Genomic DNA, 25,352 nt, shown 5'->3' on the forward strand with positions numbered 1-25,352 from the left:
GCCAATAAAGTCTTGTCAGAGGGGTTTTATTCCATGCTATATAACATGGCTTAGTTTCCAACTTTGGCAGAACATCACATGACAGATAAAGGAGGAAGTCAAAATATTTTACCTCCAAATATGTTTCTTTGCTATATTTTTAAATGGCCTGCAAAGACATTCTTGTTGGGGAAAAATGCATCTTATATATATATTCTCTATTAACATAACAAGATCTTTCCCCACTCCAGGCCCTCCCAATCTTGAAGAGACTATCTGAGAATCCAGCATCTTTTAGAGGTCTGAATAGAAAACACTGAGGCTTCATGCACATAAGAACCCTAGTCTCCACAACTCCTTCTCTTAACCCAGAAACTCCTTTCTCTTGATTCCAGGCGTTTCTATAATAATTTAACTCTTTCAACCAATTGCAAATCAGAAAATCTTTGGACTTTGACTCTACCTTTTACTTGTGCCCCACCCCCTACCCCACTTCGGGTTGTCCCGCCCTATCAGACTGCACCAATGCATACCTCACAGGTATTGATTGATGTCTTTTGTCTCCCTAAAACATGTCAAACCAGGCTGTAGCCCAACCACCTTGGGCACATGTTCTTGTTCTCAGGACCTCCTGGGGGGCTGTGTCCTGGGTCATGGCCCTCTCATTTGGCTCAGAATAGATCTCTTCGAATATTTTACAGAGTTTGGCTCTCTTCATGGATAAATACATACAAGGACTGAGATGATTTTGTGACATGTAGTTATCCTTCTTGTGTTACTTATTATGATAAATATCTATGACAATCATGGTAGCTGCTGAACTACTTCCATGTGGGGAAATGGAAAACTGTCCCATCCTCTCAAACGAGGTTTTCAGATGCTCTGCAATTCCTCTCCCCTCTATTTTTACTTTGCATTTATCTCTTTAATTGGGCTGAGGCTGCTGGTTGTAATGGGTGTTGCTGAGTCATCTGAGGACACAGGGACCTATGTCAGGAAGAATTGCTGGCAGGGAAGCCATCGAAAGACAGATTAGACATCTCCAAGGCAGGAGTGAGTCATCTGGTGGTCTGTGCCTTGTACCAACACACCGGAGCCGAGGAGAAGCACGGATGGCTCTGAGACATCTTCAGTTTCATCTGCAACATGGCTAATTCTCAGTTTAATAAAACCAGCCTGCTCTGTGGATGCACAGGCTAAACATTGCCTGAACTATCACTTAGCAAACATTTCTTACTTCTCCCACTCCTTCTTTCTTTGCCTCTCTCTCCCTTTACTCCTCCCTTTTTTGCTCTCTCTTCCTTTCTCCTCTCTCTCCTTACTTTTTGACTCTATGTTTTTTCTTTTTTTTGGGATGGAGTCTTGCTCTGTTGCCCAGGCTGGAGTGCAGTGGTATGGATCTCAGCTCACTGCCACCTCCACCTCCTGGGTTCAAGTGATTCTCCTGCCTCAGCCTCCAGAGTAGCTGGGATTACAGGTACCTACCACCATGCCTGGCTAATTTTTGTATTTTTAGTAGAAATGGGGTTTTGCCATTTTGGCCAGGCTGGTCTCAAACTCCTAACCTCGAGTGATTCACCTGCCTTGGCCTCCTAAAGTGCCGGGATTACAGGCATGAGCCATCATGCCTGGCCTCCTTTTCTCTTCTTTATCTTTTATTATTACCTCCTCCTTCTCCTTTTTTCCCCTCTAATTTCTCCCTCATATATCTCTATCCCTTTTTCCTTCCCCACCCTATTTGTCTTTCTTTCTTCTTGTTCTCATCTTCATCTTCTCCCTTCTCTTAGGAGAACTGGACAACTAACTTTAAGTCTTCTTTTTTTTTTTTTTTCTGAGACAGAGTCTCATTCTGTTGCCCAGGCTGGAGTTCAGTGGCGCAAACTCGACTCACTGCAAACTCCGCCTCCTGGGTTCAAGTAATTCTCCTGCCTCAGCCTCCTGAGTATCTGGGACTACAGGCACCCACCACCACACCTGGCTAATTTTTGTATTTTTTTAGTAGAGAAGGGGTTTCACCATATTGGCCAGGCTGGTCTCGAACTCCTGACCTCGTGATCCACCCTCCTCGGCCTCTCAAAGTGCTGGGATTACAGGTGTGAGCCACTGCGCCCAGCCTTCTCTGCCCTTCTTATCTGTCTCCAGACAGTCTAGACTAGGTGCCATCAAACTTGTTCTGTAAAAGGCCAGATAATAAACATACTGGCCTTTGCAGGCCTTATGGTTTCTGTTGCAATGACTAGGCTTTACATGTGATTGGGTTTCAATAAAACTTTATTTTCAAAACCAGGCAGTAACCGGGATTTGGGTCATGGGTTTTGATAAATGCTAAGGGAAATACTATTTTTTCTTTGTCGCCCTCTTCATCATAAACCAGCAGACTAAAGAACAGATTTCAGCCTCATGGTACTAATTTCTGGGCCCCTGAAGGTACAGTCCCTCTCTCCCAGGTTCTTGATTAAAGATACTGAATCCCATATTCCAGAACCCTTCCTAGATCTGGTGGACATGGAAGAACCATGAGTTCTGACTTATGTTGCTGACTATTATGTGGGAACACCTGAATTCCTGTCTGAGGTTAGAGAATTTGGAAGACAAACCTTGGTTGATAAGATATATGAAACATACATACACACACACACAAACACGTAAATAAATAAATTAAGGAGGACGCTTTTGAGTGTTTAAATTCTTAGGACTGCAGCAGCAAGTTTAGCAAAGGACACAGTAGGAACTCGATCCAGTTTGGCAAAGGGTCTGGCTAAGTCAAAACTGCAATTATCATTCCTGGTTGTTGGGGTTTTAGAATTCTCTATTCATGCTAATGACATTGCAATGAACAAAACCACATCAGTGAAGAACAGCAAAAGTCAAGGGTGGAGCAACGCAGCTTTATTTCACAAGCCCCTCCTTGGGGAAGGGATTAGAGCTAGAGTTTGGAAGAGGTTTGCATGGAAGAAAGGGAGAAGCTGTGAACAGGGCTGGTTTGTCAAAGAAAGATATAAACCAATGGCGTGTGCCTGGGAACATTATGGATATGAAACTTGTCTACTGTTCCCCCATTAGCATGCAGTCTTGCCTGAAATAAACAAAGCACATGTTTTGGAGTCCACATTGTTTCTCCTGTCTTGCCTCTACTGTGCTGCAGGGAAGGAGGGTGCCTGAGAGACAGCAAGGCTCATTCTACTGGAGGCTTTTATGATTTGGATGGGGCTGCTGACCAATATGCCTGGAAATACCCCAACTGTCCTCTACGACCATTACTTCTACTGCAGAGGTCAAGTCCTTCCCAAAGAAACAGAACAAAGGACCATCACTGGTTTTGTGTTCCCTTTGTTTTGTTTTTAATATATAATTTGTCTAGGAGGCAGAGAACCTGGGTTTGAGCCCCAACTCTGCACTCCCTCACTGTGCATCTTTAGGTGAGGTCATATCCCCTCTGTGGCTTCAGTTTCCCTATTACTGGACTAAGTAGCAATTTATGATCCACTACAGTTGTAAAAGCCAGGGAATATATAATTCTGTTGGTTATATGCCTCATATTGCACATATTAAATATGTGCATATATGTGCCTCATATGCATATTGCATATATTGCATTAAAGAGCTTAATACAGGGATATTTGACTATTATAATATGCAAATAAGACAGTGGAGGAATTTGCCTCTATCTTGTAGTGAATACAGAGGTAAAATGCCTGGGAAGGAAGACTGTCAAAAGATTGGCAGTGATTCAGTGATTACCTCCTTGCGTCTCTCTCTCTAGAGGTATCTAGTGTCCTTTCTAAAGAAAATAAAGTCCCTTTCATTAAAGAAGATATTAAATCGATGACAAAAGACTTGCAAAAGTATATCTGCAGTATTTTCTAATTCATTCATTTGTTCATTCATTAAACAAATTTTGTTTATGCCAAGCTCCAATGAGTCCTGCAGTAAGGGAACAGCAACAAGGGTGGACATGGATAGCATATGCCCTCGAGGAATCTATAATGCAGTGCACTCAAGTGGCCCAGGGGACATGGAGAGGCCAACAATGACATCTAATGTGTGCCAGGCATGGACTAGCTTCTTTATGTATGTTTATTTTCATATTTAATCCTTAAAGAATTCTGATTTTAAAATGAGAAAACAGACTCTAAGAAATTAATTTGCCCCAGGTCACACCACTAGGAAACTGCAGAACCTTCATCTTACTTATTTCACTTCTCTTGCTTTGCTAAATGCCACAAGCATAGAGATAAGGGAGTTCACAGGCAGGGTATCTAGCTTAGAGGTCTTTATGGGAATATTCACAGAGGAGCACAGAGGCTGAAGGATGGATGAGATGTCATATCAGGAAATGGGGTTAGGAAAAGAGGGAAGGAGGAATTCCATTTTTATAGGGTGTTGCATGCAGCAATCCACACTTATCTAAAAAAAAATTTCAAATGGTGAAATTTTGGATGCTGTAGAAATTTGAAAGGGAAAAATATTCAGGGGTAAGGGGCTTTCAAGGATTTCCCCAGTCCACACTGTCATACCATTCCTAAGCCAGCCCTAAGAAGACTGGCTGTGAAGGCCTCTCAGGGATACGCCTTCCTCAGAATGGACACATGTGTGGTCATCACTGCCTGAGCTGTGGGACTGTCCAGCTCTACCCCAGACTCGGATGTCAGCCCAAAGATATTAAGCTGGGAAGCTGATCAAGGGCAGTGTTGAGGATATTAGCAACCCATCCAGTGGCCCAGAGCAATTTATGAGAATTCTAATTAGATACAAGGACTTCTGTAACCGCACAAACACTTTCTATTCTGCCTGCCAGCACGGGGTCCCCTGCCGTCAAAAGCTGTCTTGTATGCTTCAGTAGAAGATACAAGGCCAACAAAAAAAAAGGACTCAGGATGCCAACACTGACCCACTCAGAAGGAGAAAGTGAGTTCTCCATTGACTTCCAAGGCTCCTCCACTCCAAGATCTGTGAGCATCATTATGCTGAATGGTGCTATTAAAACTCTAGAGTCCATTGCAGGAAGGTTCCTTATTAACATGAGAGCAGGGTTTGTGGTCCTCTCCAATCTGTTAACCATCTAGATGAGTCTTTAAAATTATTGCTGGCAAAAGTTGCAGTAAAAAAGGAACAGAGGGAACCTGGTGAAGTAAAATTGTGTGCGGGTGTGTGTGTGTGTGTATCTGTATCTTTCAAATATTTAACATATGATTATATGTACAAATATAACTAGGGTCACTCACTAGTTTTAAAACTTGGAAAGTCCAGGCAACATTGGTTGAGTTAGTCACTCTATTAATGTAATTATTTTTTGGAGACAAGGTCTCACTCTGCCACCCAGGCTGCAGTGCAGTGACGTGATCATGGCTCACTGCAGCCTCAAACTCCTGAGCTCAAGCAATCCTCCTGCCTCAGCCTCCTGAGTAGGTGGGCCTACAAGCATGTACCACCATGCCCAGTAATTTAAAAAAATTTTTTTGTAGAGATGGGTTTTTGCTGTGTTGCCTGGGCTGATCTTGAACTCCTGGATTCAAGCAAACCTCCCACCTCAGGCTCCTAAGTAGTTAAGATTACAGGCATGAGCCACCAGGCATGAGCCACTGCACCTAGCCTAATATAATATCAATGTGAGAGATATATGTACCATATCTTTCAAATATTTCACATATCTATTATATATACCTAAATATGATATATGTGCAATTGAATATGCCATATACATAATTTTTAAGATACATGATAAATATATGCATTTAATTTTATGTGTTAAATGACCTCAGACTAGATGTCAGGGATGAGTAATGTCTATAGGAGTTTAAAAATAAATCCACAACCATTAAAACTGAGCAAAATACAAAGAAGAAGATTAAACGCTTCTCAATACTAAAAAGTATTACTTATAGCTAAGCTGACCTGGCCACCTGCAAACCAGGTTTCTCCTTGCAGCTTGGTTTAGTAGGAAATGATCAGAATTGGACTCAGATGAACTAGAGCCAATTGTTACCTCTATAAAAGTCTGAACAGGGTGTTGTCCATTGGCTGGTAGCCTCAGCATCACCTGGGAGCTTGTTAGAAATGCTGGGTCTCAGGCTCCACCCTAGACCCACTGAAACAGTCTTTGTTTTAGGAAGATCCTCAGGTGATTCTTGCTCATGGTAAAGCTGAATGAGCTCTGCTGCAGTTCACTTGACCCATTGGAGCCTCATTTTCCTGCTTTGTGCAATGGAGATAATAAGATTTACTCCAGAATATTATATAAAGGCTTACTAGGATATTATATGTGATGTGCTTGGCATAGGGCTGAACCATAGATGAGAGGACCTAAAACAATTTTTTCCTTCCCTTTTCTCGGCATCACTTGTGACTGAATAATAAAATTAGGCATTCTTGTTCTTCTCAGTATCTTTTGTTCTGGCCCCTAGATGTGAGAAGGGTTTGACCTTTATGGTCTTTCTTCTGCTTCTTCAAACCCCAGAATCATTTTTTTGAAAATCACAAAATGCATGAGATAGATGGGACTTATGGGATCTCCTGTTCACCTTTACTTCAAAGCCAGAAATGCCATTCTTTAAGTCCAAGGCTTACCCAGTCTTCAGTTTCTCACTCAAGTGTTACCTTTTAGGGACCAAGCAGAATCCAGGTACTCAATAAAGAGTTGCTGGTTGCTGGATGAATAAATGGCTGAGCCTTCTGTGAATCCTGGCCCATTCTATTCTTTGTCTAAATCTTGCCACACGTGTTTTCTTTATGAATCATTCTGTCCTTTATTCTTAAAGATACTAGTTATGTCTCGTATTTCTCCTTGACCACTCTCTTATCTACCCAACACAACTAAGAATATATATGTATGTATATATATACACATATATAAGAATATATACCACATACATAACACATGTGTGTATATGTATTTATGTCTACATATATGTATATATACACGTGTGATATAAATTTATATATGAATTACTAGAAACGTTTCGATTTTAGGATTAGATATTTTGCATTTATACATTTGTCAGCCTACTGGACTGTAAGTTCATTGAGGGTAAGAAGAAAAAGACCATGATAACCCCTTCTGGGAATATCAGTGCCTACGAAAACATCTGTTTCTCAGTAAATGTTGGGTATCGATGCTGAGCAATGCTGAAAAATATGCATGAGCATTGTTACTCCAGTACTGAGAGCCAAAGATGCCATGGTGCACTCTATCATTTTAGAAAGACCATAGACAATTAGATGGAAAAGGAAGGCAACATCTTGCTAGGATCTTGTGTATGCTTCCAGGCAGATGAGCAGCCTTTTTCCTAGGGAAATGCATGGCAGGCTTCATGTAAGAGGTTCCCTCAATAACCAAACACTCCATTCAAAGGTTATATTTACACAGCTCATTAGGAAAATTTTTTATACTTTTGACACTCATTAGACTCATAATCGTCCACTGAAGCTACTGTGTAACAAGAGATAAACACTCCATTCTAGAGGATGAATAATTAGGTACTGCTGAGCACTGTGCTCTTTACACGTCTAATTTTAGAGCATAATTAATCCTGCTGAAGCTGCATACGATAAGTGAAATATTTATGCAGCTGTGTTAATTCATGTATTTACTCCTAGAGAGACATTCAGAATTGGTCATGGCTTTCCGGGAAGATCATCTGGAGACACCCCCTGGACCAATGGCATTTTCTCTCCCAAGTCTTTGCCTCCAGATGGCCTCAAGAGATGAAGCTGAATAGAGACATTTCCCAAACTCAACAGTCTGACCAGGAAGGCAATGAGCCAGAACAGAAAATATCGATGAGAACCTAGATGTTCTGTAAGTAAGTACACGAACAAACCCCTGGCCCATCTGGATGCTTTTACTGTTTATTTTTTATTTGGTGCAAAGAAGACCTTTTCTGTTTAGCACCACAAAAGTTGTTTCTGTGTTACTAACTTGACTATATTATTGGCAGTGCAACACTAAAGAAGTTGTGTTTGATACTAGAGTTGTGCATGGGCAACTATGGTGATGATGAGAAGGAGAAGGATGAAGAGGAGGAGGAGGGTGGTGGTGATGGCCATGATGATGGTGGTGATGATCGTGGTAATGAGGATGATGGCATTGGTCATGATGATGATGATGATGATGATGATGATGATGGTGGTGGTGGTGGTGGTGATAATGATAATGATGATATTGGAGGCGTGTGAACCAGAACAACTCCATCTTAAATAATAGCTGGGTAAAATGAGGCTGAGACCTACTGGGCTGCATTCGTAAATGGCTTAAGGCATTCTAAGTCACAAGATGAGATAGGAGGTGGGCACAAGATATAGATTATAAAGACCATGCTGAGAGACAAAACAGGTTGCAGTAAAGAAGCCGGCCAAAACCCAACAAAACCAAGAATGCCATGAGAGGGATCTCTGGTCGTCCCCACTGCTACACTCCCACCAGCGCCATGACAGTTTACAAATGCCATGGCAACATCAGGAAGTTACCCTATATGGTCTAAAAAAGGGAGGCATGAATAATCCACCCCGTGTTTAGCATATCATCAAGAAATAACCCAGCCTTGGGTCTGCTCTGTCTATGGAGTAGCCATTCTTTTATTCCTTAACTTTCTTAATAAACTTGCTTTGACTTTACTCCATGGACTCGCCCTGAATTCTTTCTTGCATGAGATCCAAGAACCCTCTCTTGAGGTCTGCATTGGGACCCCTTTTCTGTAACAACAATGGTGATGGCTAACATTTATTGAACCACTTGTATGTTACAGGGTCTATGCTAAGCTAAGCTATGCACTTTACATGTATTCTCCCATTTCATCTTCACACCAGCCTTATTAGGTAAATATTTCTGTACCCTTTCACAGATGAATAAACCGAGGCTAAAAAAGATCACTTCTTTCATAGAAGTATTTGTAAATGGGACAGTAGATTTAGTTCAGATGTACACTAAATTACTCCTTCCTGAAGGATTTATACATCTCAAGAGTTTAGTCATCTTTGATAGATAACTTAGAGAATTAAATGTAACAACAGTCTTCCCTAATTGGCCCCCTTCCAGAGTAAGGTCCCTGAAGTAGAAGCTTTGCCACTTACTGGCTAGGGGATTTGCCCTCTGAGATTCAATTTCCTCCTCTGTAAAGTGGGAATAAGCAACATTTAACCTCATACGGTTATGAAGATTACATTGAGGAACATATGTAATGCCTCCAGTATGATGATTGACATACCCAAGTCCCTAAATATGTTAGCTGTTTTATAATAGATGCTTCGAGAGTGACACCAATGGTGGGTGGGGCTAGAGTTAGAACTCACTTATTTGACAGTTACCTATCACATTTAAAAGTTTCCTGCCAAATGAAATACATCTTAACATCAACCATTCATCCATACATGTATTTATTCATTCAAACCTTTATTGACCAATTTACCTGTGATGTTCAGTGTTTTGCTGTAATGCTGGAAATAAGACTCCTGTTTGCTGAATAGTTCATCCCCTGTAAGGGTGATTATCCACCCCTATGAAAGGCAAAACATTTGGCCTCAAGTCTTCAGCGTACTCTCAGTGTCCACACTTTTGCCATAAAACTTCAAGACCTATCTCATGAAAGGCAGAGTATACCTGCAATCCCTTGACCATGAACTTGGCCACCTGACTTGCTTTGGACAGAAGGATGTTAGCAGGCATGAACGTGACCAAGCAGTGGCTTGAAATGTGCATGTGCAGCTAGGCGTTCCTTTCTGTGCTTCTGCCATGGCCAGGAAAAGAGCTTCCCCAGGTAGCTGCTACCTTTTCAGCCTGAGACACAGCAGAAACACGTGTGGAGCAGAGACCACACCACTGATTCGTACACTTGTGGCAGGAAGCAGAGGCACTATCCCCACCCCAGGCAGAGCTTCTCCACTCAACCTGCACTACCATGAGGAAAATAAATGCTTACTGTTGTACGCCTCTAAGATCTCACAGCAAAAAGCTGACCAACACAGCCATAAATCATTATTACACAGCAGAGAACATGGCCAGTGATCTGAGGAAGGTACAAATGCCCTATGGAGAATTCAAAGACTCACATGTTCTCATTTGGGAGTTAAATATAAAACACATTTAGAATGCCTGATGGCACTGTGAGAATCTAGGATTTAACTCTGTGAATAGAAAGAAGATAAGAAGCCACAAGTAATTGTGCACTTCATTCGAATCCACACCAACCCTATGCACTAGCTAACCTCTGCCTGTTTTGATATTGCATTTCACTGTAGTGGTAACTAGATTTTTCTCTCCGACCTGTAGCCTGGCATAACACATTCTGTAATCATCTCTGAATATAGCCTCCACTATTTGAACGGGGCTTCTGCCCTCTGGCTTGAGCCTTTCTATCCTCCTCATACCGAGCTCATTTTTGGTGTTAACCTGCTATCTGAGCTGACTTTGCTTTTCCTGTTTCCTCAGTGTTAGCATTTGAAAGGAAACCAACCTGCCATTCCAAGCCACGGCCAGCCTCTAGAGGCCATACCAGGAAACCCCGGGCTATAGTGAGATCACCAGCTATGAAGTAGAAAGGGCAGACAGGAGGAAATGCTTCTGGTGACACAGCTGGCCCAAGCGGCTTTACAGTTCTATAAATGCCACAGTCTCATTAGACTGCAATAGAGATTGCCTTTCCTTCATTGCTCCACGGGATAAGAACATGAGTTGCCATGTTGGTACAACATGACTCCACCGTGAGTCATGCCTGATAAGTCTAGGAAAGAGTCTTTGACCTCAAAATGCATCAGAAATCCTTTCTCTGGAGTGAAATTGGGACTGATTACAGCCTAGTTATGTAATTTTGTACAGCAGCGTTTCTCAACCACAGCCTACCAACATGTGAGGTTGGATAATTTTGTGTTTTGTGATGTAGGGGGCTGTCCTGGACCCTGTAAGGTGTTTTCCTGCATCTTCTGGCCCTGGCCTCTACCCATTAGATCAGCAAGCAGATTCCCAGCCGTGATCACTGAATGTGTCTCCAGGCATTGCCAAATGTCACCTGGGGGACAAAATTGCCCTTCACCCTTTGAGAACCACTGCCCTAGACAGAAGACCTATAAATTCCCACTTAAGGCACCAGGACTGTCCTGGCTCTTGTCTTTTTCTAAACCTATTTAACTCTTTCCTAAATCCCCTGAGAGAGACTGTATCCTTAGAATACTTTTGTTTGTTAAATTTAGTTATCTAGAATTGCTTTCCATTATAAGCAACCTAAAGAACCATGGTTTCATGTGACAGGAACTCAGTAAATATTTTTAGGGAGCGAACTCATCATGCAAAGATCCACTGGGAAGCCCAGAAGCAAACAAAGCGAGTGTGAGGGTCTCAAGTCCCCCTAAAGAAAGGGGTCACCCGGGGTCTTACCATCACCCACAAACTGAAGCAAGGCCAGGTCGATCTGCCTCTTCCAAGGAGAGCCTTTCTGAAGGGCAATTCCATAACCGGTGGTGGCAAAGATGTACCCACTCCCGATGGTCACCAGCTTGCAGCCTTCATCCCTCCCAGCCTTGTAATTCAAGACTGCGGCATCGTAGATGAAAGCGTCCAGCTTCCTGAAATGACAAGAAACCAGGGGGTCATAGGGGTGGCCAGGTACCACCTCGGGGTCCAGCTCCTGAGGCCTGATCCTGAAAGCATCACACACTTTCTTTCATGCTGGTGATGATGACTCATGGCCTCTCCATCCCCTCGTCATAAAAGGATCTATTTTTAATGAGGAGATAAAAGCCAGAACCTTTTCTCTCCAACTTACAAGAGGCAGCTAAATAAAGACATGAAGGATCCATATACCCAAGTGAGTAAACAGTTGAGTTTGCTGGTTTGCTAAGTGTTTGTCCTTAACACTCCCAGTGGTGGAGAACAGTGCCCTATTTAGAAAGGTTTGCATCAGAACAAAATAAACCACTAAGGGGCAGAAGAATTTGGTGGTAGTGTGTATGAAGGGGAAAGGAACTAAATAGGAATATTTTTTCCTCCCAAAAGTAATACGTGTGCTGCTTATTTATCATACAGAAATTATTGCAGAATTTTTAAAAATCCAAATCATATAGAAAAGTATTAAAAATACAATTAAAATTAAAGCTACCTATAATTCTATAACTCAGATTCAACCTTTGTTAACATGTTAGTGAACAGCCTTCCAAATGTTTTAGTGAGTATGCACAAACACGCATACACAGAGATTGGCAAACTTTCTTCTATAAAGACAAGATAATAAATAGTTGAGGCTTTGTGGGACATACCGTCTCTGTTGCAGCTATTAAACTCTGCTGTTGTAGGGTGTTATGGGCTGCACTGTGTCCACCCCTAACATTCATACAGAAGTAGGGTGAACCCCTAATCCACTGTGGCTGCCGTCCTTATTAAAAGGAGAAATCTGAACACAGACATGCACACAGGGAGAACGCCATATGAAGACTGGAGTTATGCTGCTGCAAGCCAAGGAACTACCAGAAGCCAGGAGAGAGGCCTGGAACAGATCCCTCCCTGGAGCCTTCGGTGGAAGCGTGGTCCTGCAGATGCCCTGATCTTGGACATCTAGCCTCCAGAGCTGCGAGACAGTCATTTCTGTTGTTTAAGCCACTCAGGTTGCATTCCTTTGTTATGGCTGCCCTAGGAAACCAAGACATAGCGCCAAAGCAGCCATAGAGAATGTGTAAACAAACGAACTTTGCTGTGTTCCGATAAAATGTTATTTAGGAAAACAGTTGGGTCCACGGGCTGTAGTTTGCCAACCCTTGTTTTAATCCCGAAAATGTTATTATGCCACACAAACTATTTCACAAATTGCTTTCTTCTCTCATTCCATACCTAGTGAATGTATTTCCATGTCAATACACATAGCACTTTTAAATTCTTTTTTGATACACTTATTTTTATTGAGGTATAACGTATGTGTAATAAAATGCTTGATGAATTTTTACATATGTATATATCCTTGAAATCACCATGCAGTTCAAAATGTGGAATGTTATCATTTCCTTAGAAATCCTATGCCTACCCCAGAAAATAAGCATCAGGTAATCTCTCCAAGGGCACAACTGTGCCTAAATATTATTATTATTATTATTATTATTATTATTATTAATTATTCAGATGGAGTCTCACTCCATTGCCCAGACTGGAGTGCAATGGTGCGATCTCAGCTCACTGCAACCTCCACCTCCCAGGTTCAAGTGATTCTCGTGCCTCAGCCTCCCAAATAGCTGGGATTACAGGTGCCTGCCACCGCTCCCGGCTAATTTTTATATTTTTAGTAGAGACAGGTTTTCACCAGGTTGGTCAGGCTGGTCTTGAACTCCTGGCCTCAAGTGATCCACCCACCTCGGCTTCCCAAAGTGCTGGGATCACAGGTGCTAATTATGATTAGGTCCCTATCAGTAGTCCTGGATATTGTTTCCAAATGTTAAAGTTCTTTAACGAGGCTGAAATGATCACTGTGGAATGCAGGGATGAATGTCTCAACTCTAAAATGGGTAAGAAAACTAAATCGGAGATGACTCAACTTCATGACACTTTCTCAACTTTATTGCCTTTCTTTAACAAGAAAACATAAAACAGTGAAGCAAAAAAATAAAAATGGCAAAGAGAGGATGTGAAACACTGCATCTTTTCAGAGACAGCTGCCGAAGGACTCCCTATGGGAACAAAACTATTTGGCAGGTTTACAGCCGTGTTCTTCATTTTAATTTTTTTTGTTTCTATAATGGTTTGAGGTGGCGCAAAACTGTAGGACTTGTCTTATCCACAGAAACACTCTGAAGCTTTGATCTCAAGGTAGGGGTATCAGATACTTGGTTTCAGGCTCTGAGAGTATTAAAGGGAATCAGATCAAGCAGCAACAGAAGAGAACTGGGCACTGATTGGCAACAGCGATGGTAACCTAGAGCTGTCATATGTAACCTAGAGCAACCTAGAGCTTGGCTTGATGACAGCAAGTCAAGAGGAACAGCCAGCGATAGTGAGACCTGCAGAAATATGGGATGGAGAGTTATACAAGGTCAAAAGTAACTTGTGTATAATGGGAGTAGGGTGTGTAACAGGAACACTGGAGTAGTAGGTAAAAGGAACCTGAGTTCTAGTCTAGGCTAGGATGATGGTGTAACCTCAGGAAAGTCACTTTCTCCTTTTGGATTTCTGGTTTCTCCTCTGTGAGAGGTGGTGTTCATTGTGGTCTTGCTGAGACACTTGTTCAGCTGTGGTATTCTAAGATTGTGTGAGCCAAAAGTCACATTCTGTGGCTATCCATAGGGAAATTGAAACTCTGGATAACACATGTATCCTAAGGACTTAGGGCCGTGGAAGGTGTTGGTCTCTTGATAAAGCTGAGATACTTGCAACGTCAATACTTCCCGTATCCATGTTGCCATGGAGATATAGAACCTTGGTTTTATTTAGACTTTCTAAGTACCACCCAACTCTCGTCTCTCCATTCCTCAAAAAATAAACATATACACACATACACATGGGCACATTCAAACATTAGGGCCCTCTGTTGGAATTCATAGGGTGAAACCTTCTCCCATCCTGCTAAGCCACTGTGCACTGAGGTGCTGCTAGGTTGGAAATCTAAACACGTACCTAGCAACCACATAAGAGTTGTCCAGAAGCAGTTTAAGTTGGTATTTTATGGACAAGCATAGACATCTTCAAATCAGTACCATATTTCATGACAGGCCTTTTTGAGCTGAGCAACAAACAGACATATGAGTACAAGGAATAAAGGAAGTTTTCTTTAGGAACAAAGTTTGTAAAAGCACAATGCTGAAAAGTCAGAGGCAGGACAGCTGCAAAAGATGTGGTTGACTCTGACCAAAGCAGTTACACATTGGCATGACTGGGGTGGGCTGGTGGTCATGCTGTCAGAGGGGTCTGGCCATGGAGGCACACAATTGGGGCAGCCCTCCATGGCCTGACTGTCATCTTAGGGCCATGTCAGAACTGAAGTGATTACAACACAGAAAGGAAACTGTAGGGCCACATGAACTGGTTTCTAGATTCTAGAGAGCTGGGGCCTACACACAATGGGCTACAGACAACTGCATGTTTAAAAATATCCTGGGGCATACACAGTCCCCTCCCAGAGAGATGGTCATTGTCTGAGATACCATCTCACACCAGTCAGAATGGGCTATTATTAAAAAGTCAAAAAATAACAGATGCTGGCAAGGTTGTGAAGAAAAAGAAAAGATTATACACTGTTGGTGGGAGTGTAGATTAGTGCAACCATTGTGGAAAGCAGTGTGGCGATTCCTTAAAGACCTATACTGGGTATACACCCAAAGGAATGTAAATCATTCTATTATAAACACACAGGCACACATATGTTCACTGCAGCACTATTCACAATAGCAAAGACACAGCATCAACCTAAATCAAACCCACCAGTGACAGGCTACATAAAGAAAATGTGGTACATATACACCATGGAATACTATGCAGCCATAACAAAGAACAACATCATGTCCTTTGCAGAGACATGAATGGAGCTGCACACCATTATCCTGAGCAAACTGATGCAGGAACAAACTATGAATTAAAATAATAACAAATGGAATCACTAATAATCACTTTTAAAAAAAGAGATGGCCATTGTCTGCAAGATGTTTTATAAAATAATACTTAGCATTTCACAGACATCATCCCACTGAGGCCTCACAACTGTCCAGTAGCAAGATATTATTATTGTTATTATTTTTCTATTCTGTCTATGAGCAGACAAGGTTCAGAAAGCCTAAGGCAGCCTGGGGCTTGTTGGTGATATTTCCAGACTTTATATTATAAAACCCTCTAGGACAACACTGTCCAATAGAACTTTCTGCAATGCTGGAAATGCTCTGACACCATCTACTATGGATATTGAGCACTTGAAATATGTTTAGTGCAAATGAGTTGTAAATTTCATTTAATTTCATTAATTTAGATTGTAATGTAGGGGGTCCCACGTGCCTATGGGCTATTGCGGCACAGCCCTAGCTGTTCCGTGGCAAGCAAGGGGAAGGCTTAGGGAGCAGGACTCTGGGTCTCCCTTTTTGCTCTGACCCAAAAAGTCTACTTTTGATCCGTTTTCTATTGGAAAAAATAATTGTTCCTGTTGTTAAAAAGAAAAAAAATCCCCTAAATCTCTGAGATTTGTCAACAGGGACTTTGGGCAAAGCAACTGTATTTCTCAGGCTCAGTTTTCCCTATGAAAAATGGAGCCAACTTGCTGGGCACAGTGGCTAGCGCCTAAAGTCCCAGCACTTTGGGAGGCCGAGGTGGGCGGATCACCTGAGGTCGGGAGTTTGAGACCAGTTTGACCAACATGGAGAAACCCCGTCTCTACTAAAATTACAAAAAAAATAGCTGGGCATGGTGGCACGTGACTATAATTCCAGCTACTCGGGAGGCTGAGGCAGGCGAATCTATTGAACCCGGGAGGCAGAAGTTGCAGTGAGCCGAGATTGCACCACTGCACTCCTGCACTCCAGCCTGGGCAACAAGAGCAAAACTCCATCTCAAAAAAAAAAAAAAGAAAGAAAAGTGGAGCCAACAATATTTGCCCTTAGAGGGCTGTTGGGAATAAAGTGTTATTATATAAGTAAAGTATGTGTGCAATGCTCAGAACATAACAAATGCTCAAAACACATAAATGCATTCAATCAAATTCAGATTTTATGCCAAAGGGGCTCACCAATTTTATGGATCCTATAGGAGAAATCCAGTTCTGCATACTTTATATGCATTATTATATTTTTTGGTCGTTCTCCTTGTGCAGGGATGGGCATACTACTGCCATCCCCATTGTCAGATGGAGAAACTGAGGCATTGAGCAGTAAAGTGACTCAGCACTACCACCCAGCCCATACGTGTCAAAAGTGGCATTGGAACCTGTGCAGTCTGACACCAAAGACCACTGACATAACCACTGTGACCAAGCCATGCTATCCATAAGACTTGTAGAGTAAATAGAGGCAGCTCTATTACTTAGAAAATTCAGATTGGGGGTTTTAGCTATAAATAAGCCAAATGTTTTGACAGAAGAGGCAAGGATAGGGCCAGAGCGGCCGGAGTTTCAATAGTCGTGGTGGGTTGTTCCACTTCATCTATCTCGTTCCCAACAGCCACAGAGTCATCTAAGGGGCTGCAGTTACCTCCATAGAAAACTCTTGCCCCTAACATAGTCTACTCCAGTCCATCAGAAGACATGTAGGTATAGGTGGCCATAGCTTCTTGTTGAAGATGGAGGGTAAGAAAGAGAAAAAAGGCCACCTGAAACGGAAGCCCGCCATATTTCAAGTGCTTAATTTCCACAGTAGACATTGTCAGAGTATTGGTCTGATGTAGACCGATGGCATTTGGAGGGGTTGAGCTGCGACTGCTGGACTCAGAGTGACGTGTTAGGCTGTAGCCTGGTATTGGCAGCACTGGCTTGGAACACCACTGAGGGGCTGGTTCCTTAGAACCAAGAGCATCCAACTGAAAGCCCAGTTAAGAACACACAGCTAAGGGAACCCATTTACTCTTCTCTGCTTGGTGCATGTTCTCTTCCTTTTTTCAAGAGGAAATTGTCTTTGTGCCACATTCTCAGTTCCTACCCAGGTACCAGGGTTGTGTTTCTCCCACTGGGCAGGAGGACGTTCAGAGGTCAGGTCTGAGAACTGTGGGATGTTGCCTGTGATGAGGACAGAGACACCATCTGACACACTGGGGTCCATGCCACCTTTCTGCCTCCACTCCCTATAGAAGATGTTGGAGAGGAGCGATCCCTCTTCTCCAATGTCTGTGACAGACCAAAGACACCTTGGCTTCACACCATGAGGGCTGGAGCAGTGCTGGAGCTCAAAAGAATGCCATGCTGTGCTGGCTACATGACAGGCTCACCCCCTGCCAGGCATCTTAGTGGCTGTGCGGGTGCCATTACCTTCTCCATCACCGGCAGTCCTCAAGGAGCACAAATGATTAGAAATGACAGTAATTCAGAACGAGAGGGGGAAATAAGACCTCCTCTCTGTAAATTAGCAAAGAAGCAAGGTAAGGACGGATGTCACATGTGCCCCATGCTACTTTAACCTAGTGGTTTCCTGCCATCCTTATTGACAGCTCTCAAGAGCTGCTACAGCTTTCACAAGTGTGTAGATCTGACCCCATTCCTTTAGTCAGTGGGTCTCTCTTATACCTGCACAATGGCCTTGAAAGTCCAATCCTAGCCCCAAGACTGTTTACTGGCAAATCTAATTGTCCCTACCCTGGGGAGGACCATACCCCACAGTACAGGCATGGACACATTAGGAATGGGAACTTGTATTATCAAGCGGCTTGACGTTTCCTAATCAAAAGTTTCCGGTTTTAGCTCATCATCTTCTTATGCATGTTTGCAGATGCTCTCTGGGGGTCTCAGCACATTTAAAGGCTAATTATATAGTTAAAGTTAATTATTCATTCATTAACATTCAAGAAGCCTTTAACAAGACACTGCTTGTCTTGATGAATTAATGAAACCAGCATGTGCAGATGAGTGTGTGGGTGTGTTACTGAAAATTAAAACATCTCTTTGATGATAACTGAATGTATTTTTTTCAGATCAAACCAAACCCTTGCCAGGAAGAGGAACACATTAGCACTTGAGGTCAGTTGGCATGTTTGGGCAACTGTGGAACAGGGAACACAATTCAGATTTATCTTCACCAGCTCCATGAGTGAAGCCCGGTCATGGGACCTCTCTGAGCTTCAGTATTCTCATCTGTAAGATGGGAAATAATATCTTATTACAGGGCAGGCTGTTGGATGGATTAAAATGGAAATGAAGGTGTTTTGCTTGTAATTGCAGATGCTGGTGGGATTTAGGAGATTGTCTAGCAGTGGTGGTATCATTATGCAGAGAAGCAGTGGAGGTGTGGATCACCACCGGGTACCCATCGGGGAAGGGCATTCATGATCCCCAGAAATGGCACCACTGAGGCATGACAACCTTTGAAATTGTTTACTTGGGCAAGAGACACTCAACCTATACAGGGACTACCTGCCATCAGCACAGAATGGTCTAAAATTGGCTTTGGGAAAATGGCCTAGAATCACATTTTGATTCTGCGTTTGTGAATACAAACTCTAAAGTCAGAGTTGTACCAACATTGATGAATTTTCACAAAGGAAGCATTTTTCAGAGCAAACTCCCTTAAGCTAATTTAATTACTGGATCGATGTCTTGCATAGCATAGTTAAATTGTTTCTAATTTTTTTGGAAACATTTTTACTGGGGTCAATTCTTTTGTGTTTAAATTTTATAAATATTTGCTTCATCGATCAGGATTTGGACCACAACAAATTTTACTAATTTATAACTTCTGCCATTTTGAGTTTTGTTTTGCGGTTATTATTTCCACTAAGTCCATTTCTCCTGGGTCAAAATTGTACAGAGATCCAAAATTAGCTAAGAAGATTTGAGTCATCTATGGATTTTTAGTCAATACCAAATTTCACCCTGTGTGCTTTCAGCTCTTGTCAGTTTATTTTGTGTGGTTTATTTTTTACCAATAATATTCACTGTGAATTGGGCAAAAAAGATAGATGGTTAATATTTATTTTTTTTAGCTGATAATAAATCCTGAGTGATTTTGTAAGACAGAGGCAGAGAGAAGCAGAGAAGGGGAGAGGATAGAAGAGAGGAAGAGAACTAGGGAGGAGGAAGAGATCCAGATGCAAGGAGGTACCAAGCAAAACACGAAGACAGAGACAGAAAGAGAGAAAAAAGATGAGAAAGAGAAAGTGAGGAAGAGAAACAGAGAAGGAGAAAGGGATGGTAGTAAGGTACAGAGAGGGAGAGAATAAAAAGTGAGATATATTAATTGCAAGAAACTAAGAGAAAAAAGGGGGGAAAGAAAGAGAGAAAAAGAGGATAGAAGAAGGTAACGGGGAAGGAGTGAGAAGGACAGTGATATGGTTTGTCTGTGTGCCCACCCAAATCTCATCTTGAATTGTAGCTCTCATAATTCCCACCTGTTGTGGGAGGGACCCAGTGGGGGATAAATGAATCATGGGGGCAGTTTACCCCATAAGGTTCTTGTGGTAGTGAATAAGTCTCATGAGATATGATTGTTTTAGAAGAGTTTTCCCCTTTTACTTGGTTCTCATTCTCTCTTGCCTGCCACCATGTAAGACATGCCTTTCACCTTCCACCATGATTGTGAGGCCTCCCCAGCCACATGGAACTGTGAGTCCATTAAATATCTTTTTCCTTATAAATTATCCACTCTCAGGTATGTCTTTATCAGCAGTGTGAAAATGGACTAATAGAGAGAGAGGGAGATGGAGAGGGAGAGGGGGAGAAAGGGGGGGGAGAGGGAGGGGGGAGGGGGAGAGGGAGGGAGAGGGGGAGGGACGGGGGAGGGAGAGGGGGAGGGACAGGGGGAGGGAGAGAGGGAGGGAGAGAGAGGAGAGACAGAGAGAAAGAGAGACAGAGAGAGACAGAGAGAGAGAGAAAGATAAAGAATACCCAAGAGATGAATGTACCCACTTTGTCTATTGACTGCTAATTTCAAAGATAGGGAAGGATTGAAATGATTGTCCAAATCCATCTAGCTGTAAGTACTTTGTTTCTGTTAAATGTAACGTTGGACCCAAACTGACTATACCCAAGGAGTTGAGACAGTACGTAATCCAGTCTCTTCATTTTTCAGATGAGGACACTGAGGCCCAGAGATCTCTGCCCAATGTTTCCAGACCGGTCTGTCACTCACCAAAGCAGTGTGCCTTCAGGACACCATTGCCGGGCTCCCCCAGTGCAAGGCCTCAGCTGGGATGCAGGGTCAGAGAACTGGCTCTGCATACTTTGTGAAAGTTGGGAAAGTCTAAATATTTCTCTAAGCCTTGATTTCCCCATCTGACAGGAAGGAAAACATAATCTGTCTCCTATGTTTATGCACTGGTTGAATGAAGTCACAGCCATAAATTTGTTTGGTGAATTGCAAAGCACTATGCAATGCTGTATTTTCTTCACCACAACTCATGCTCTGACATATGAACAGTATTGGTTCTTTCTGGAATGTTACTCTTTATAGAGCTTCTTAGATTGTACTTTTCAAGGGTTGAGGTCAGAGCTAACCATTCTGCTGCAGATTTCACGAAGCATAGCATTTTTATAATATTAGAAAGATGGCTCAAAAAGGTTTTCTTTGTTCAGACTTTTCTTGAACATTTACTATGTGCTGGAAGTTGCACTCTTTGCCTGAATATCTCATTTAATCTTTACAGTGCATTTCTAAGTGAAGGCAGCACAATTAGTATAATTTTATAAAAGTGGAAAACTGGAGTCTAAGATGTTAATAACTTGTCCGAGGTCCCAACACTGGATGTCACTGGAGTGGGAATTTGAATCCCGGATGCTTATCCTTTAAGCACCCCATCATACTGTTAGTAGTGACGACATCGCGGAATTGTCACACAGGAGGACTGAAAGACAGGGACTCTCAGGGGCCAGAAAACATGAGAGTGAAAGAGAGATTCCGAAAAACATCGAGATTTGTGAAAATGCTATTATGTGTTAGATAGAATGCAGGGTACTTTCCATAAGTCAACTTGGTTATTTCTCAGAGGAATTCCAGGAAATAGGATTTTACACATGTGGGAAACAGGCTGAGAGAGGTTATTTAATTTGCCAAAGGTCACACAGCTGGTATTAGAGACAGAATATTAAAGTAGGCGTTTCTTACCCCAAAATCCGCTCTCTGCACCAAGAGGCCACTCAGAAAATATAAAAATAAGCAAATCAAATAAATCGACTATGTAAGTTTGAAGGCTTCAAGAAAATATAAATACTTACACCCAGAAATTCTATGTCCTGGTTTCATTCCTAGAAAACCACTTGTAGAGGTACACAGAGGACTCCCCAATGATCCTTAACACAGCCATATGACTGATAGCCCTCATCCCACCCCCCCAAAAACAGTCTAGTGAGAAGAAAATGCTTAAAAATACTCTGATGCATGCATATCATAGAATTCTTTCCAGCAGTCAAAGAGAATGAAGGCAAAAAATGGAAAGCTCTCCAAAACATATCGTTCACTGAAAACCAAACTGTGACATACTGCATAGAGTTTGATAGCATTCCACAGAATAAAATTTTATTCTGTGTGGACGTATTAATATATACAAATGCAGACCGGGCACGGTGGCTCACTCCTGTAATCCCAGCACTTTGGGAGGCCGAAGTGGGTGGATTACTGAAGGTTAGGAGTTTGAGATCAGCCTGGGCAACATGGTGAAACCCCATCTCTATTAAAAATACAAAAATCAGCTGGGCATCATGGCGCACCCCTGTAGTAGCCTGTAAACCCAGCTACTCTGGTGGCTGAGGCAGGAGAATCACTTGAACCTGGGAGCCAGAGGTTGCAGTGAGCCTAGATCGTACCACTGCACTCCAGCCTGGGCAAGAGAGCAAGACTCTGTCTCAGAAAAACACATATGCAAATGCATATAATAAAAGTCTTGGAGAAATGGAACGTACATCAAACAGACAACAGATTGGCATTGAGATGCCAAGCCAAAGGAATGCTTCCTTATCTATATTTTCATTTTTTTTTTTACAATGAGGATACATTTTTTAATGAGAAGCAATATAGCATAATGGTTAAGGGCATAGCTCCTAGAGCCAGTTCAAATCCCAGCTCTGAAGCTTACCAGCACTGTGCCTGCGTCATGACTTAAGCTGTCTGTATAGTGGAGATGCTGGGCATGCCAACCTCCCAGAGAAGCTGTGAAGATTAAACGAAGAGTTATAGGTAATGCACTCATAAAAGCTGCTGGGGCTGGGTGTGGTGGCTCATGCCGGTAATCCCAACACTTTGGGAGGCTGAGGAGGGTGGATCCCCTGAGGTCGGGAGTTCGAGACCAGTCTGGCCAAGATGGCGAAACCCCATCTCTACTAAAAATACAAAAATTAGCTGGGCATGGTGGCACACACCTGTAATCCCAGCTACTCTGGAGGCTGAGGCAGGAGAATCACTTGATCCTGGGAGGTAGAGATTGCAGTGGGCCGAGATTGCGCCGTTGCACTCCAGCCTGGGTGAATGAACCAGACTCTGTCTCAAAAAGAAAAACTTCCTGGCATGGAGTGAGGGCTACCTAAACAACTGAGACCAGGAGGCAGGGGATAGGGAAGGTATGGGAAATCGGCCAGCACAATTACCACCTGATGGTGGGAGTTCACACGCAAGAATCCACTTTGCATACCTGTGTGCTGTGCATCCCTGTGGAAAACACCACCACTCCCCACAGCACACCCAGATAAAGTACTGGGCAGCATGGCCTCTTCCCCTGGTCCCCAAGACACCTGAGGACAGCCTCCACTGGCAGCACTGATGTCGGATACCTATCAGGAGGTGATGTTGGGAAAACCACACTACAGCCTAGGTGAGTATACCTCCAAATTCATGTCCACCTGGGACATCAGAGTATGCCCTTATTTGAAAATCATGTCTTTGCAGATATAATTGTTTAAGGATCTTGAGATAAAGTCATCCTGGATTTAGGGTGGGTCCTAACTCCAACGGCTGGAGTCCTTAGAAGAAGAGGAGACATACCAAGGGAAGAAGGTCACCTGGAGATGGAGGCAGAGATTGCAGAGATGCAGCCACAAGCCAAGAAACACCTGGAGGCACCAGAAACTGGAGGACGCGAAGAATGGCCCTCGCTTAGAGCCTTCAGAGGGAGCAAGGCCCTGCTAACACCTTGATTTTGGACTCTGGCCCCCAGAACTGAGAGAATAAAATTCTGTTGTTGCAACCCACCATGCTTGTTATTTGTTATGGCCACTCTAGGAAACTACTTCACTGGGGACACCTGAAGGTGCAGTACCTGAGTTCCTATCACTCCTCCACCTGCGTTTCTCTATGGGAGGAAGGAGGCGGGGCTTGCTTTGGGAGAGGCAGCTGTCTGGGGTTGGCCCCGTGCACTTTCCATGGGGTGTAAACAGTGTCTCCTAACCTGTGTTAGAGGCTTTCCATGGTCTGAGTGAGCCCAGTGCCAGGAAAACTCACTTCTCCCTGCAGCAAGAGAACACACAGGGCTGATACATTAACACCATGACCTTTTTAGCACCTGGGTCAGTGGAGATGTGTTTATAATTTTACTGTGGGGAGAAAGGAAGCTGAGCTATTCCAAACCTGTGATGCTTCATGGGTGAGAGCAACTTCCCATCTCCTAACCCCACGACCTTGTAACAGATAGGTACAACCCTTGCCAGAGCTGTTCCCTTCTCAGGACAAGCAGAGGGTTAGCACAACATCATGGGTCAGAAAAGATGTTGGGTCTTCAACTGAATGCTGGCACTTGCTACTCACTAGATGTTAACCTTCAGACGAACTGTGGCTTCTGCCTGAACTTCAGTGTCCTCTATAAAATGGAGAAAATGATTATCTGGCAGAGTTGAATCAGGAGGAAATGAGGTCACGTTTGAAGTTCCCATGTGAGTTCAGCAAGCAATAACAAGAGGTGGGCCAGGTGTGGTGGCTCATGCCTGTAATTCCAACACTTTGGGAGGCCAAGACAGGCGGATCACTTGAGGTCAGGAGTTTGAGACCAGCCTGGTACAACGTGGCAAAACCCTGTCTCTACTAAAAGTGCAAAAATTAGCCAGACATGGTGGTGCACATTTGTGGTCCCAGTACTCGGGATGCTGAGGCACAAGAATCACTTGAACCCTGCAGATGGAGGTTGCAGTTAGCCAAGATCTCGTGACTGCACTCCAGCCCTGGTGACAGAGTGAGGCTCTGTCTCAAAAAACAAACAAACAAAAACAAACGAGGTGATCCCTAAGGATATAGAACCTGCCAGGGAGTTCCTGCTTCTTCACAGTTCTTCCCCAGGAGGAATTTTCTGACCATGTGCTTCCTGTGGCTTGGCTCGAATAGAAGAAATTCATTTCCTCCACCCTCTTGCTCCACACATTCATTTATTTTCCTCATCTCAATGGAAGAAGAAACATTGTCCCTTTTGAAACAGTAGTAAAGATTTTAAAGAAAAAAAGAGAACTTTTGAAGTAAAAATATGACGAAATTGGTACTAGGTTTTGCATAATGGTGGGCAATTAGAAACGGCCTTAATTGTGGAATATTATGAGAACAGTCATATTTTTTATTTTATTTACATTGTGACTCAAAGCATGGGCTCTGGCATAAGATTGATCCCAGACATGCTGCTTAATCTCTCAATGCCTGTTTCCTCAAAGGTGGATGAAAATCCTGATGGTCACTGTCATATAGGTTTGTCATGATGTTTAAATTAGATAATGGAGGCAAAGCATTTAACACAGTACCTGGCACTCAGGTAAGCTCCCAATAAATGGAATCTGTTAGTTAGAAATGCCTCACTTAGGCCGGTCACGGTAACTCATGCCTGT

General features: G+C 42.9%; 1 protein-coding gene and 1 long non-coding RNA gene across 7 annotated transcripts in view; one reads left to right on the top strand and one right to left on the bottom strand.

The window, feature by feature from the left end:
- LOC134757488 (uncharacterized) overlaps positions 1 to 24,056 on the top strand; it is a 439,709-nt gene extending 415,653 nt beyond the window's left edge. For 3 of the 5 annotated variants that reach the window (XR_010131491.1, XR_010131493.1, XR_010131495.1), the window contains 3 exons: positions 7,576 to 7,781; positions 18,542 to 20,168; positions 20,635 to 24,056. This is a non-coding gene — a long non-coding RNA (uncharacterized lncRNA). The remainder of the gene's footprint in view (positions 1 to 7,575; positions 7,782 to 18,541; positions 20,169 to 20,634) is intronic. The other 2 variants (XR_010131494.1, XR_010131492.1) reach the window with 2 other exon arrangements.
- GRIN2A (glutamate ionotropic receptor NMDA type subunit 2A) overlaps positions 1 to 25,352 on the bottom strand; it is a 432,359-nt gene that overhangs the window by 33,472 nt on the left and 373,535 nt on the right. For both annotated transcript variants that reach the window (XM_004057187.5, XM_055365257.2), the window contains exon 12: positions 11,345 to 11,532. In XM_004057187.5, coding sequence (XP_004057235.4) covers positions 11,345 to 11,532 — 188 coding nt within the window. The remainder of the gene's footprint in view (positions 1 to 11,344; positions 11,533 to 25,352) is intronic.

This window comes from Gorilla gorilla, chromosome 18 (assembly GCF_029281585.2).
Source record: "Gorilla gorilla gorilla isolate KB3781 chromosome 18, NHGRI_mGorGor1-v2.1_pri, whole genome shotgun sequence".
NCBI lineage: Eukaryota > Metazoa > Chordata > Mammalia > Primates > Hominidae > Gorilla > Gorilla gorilla.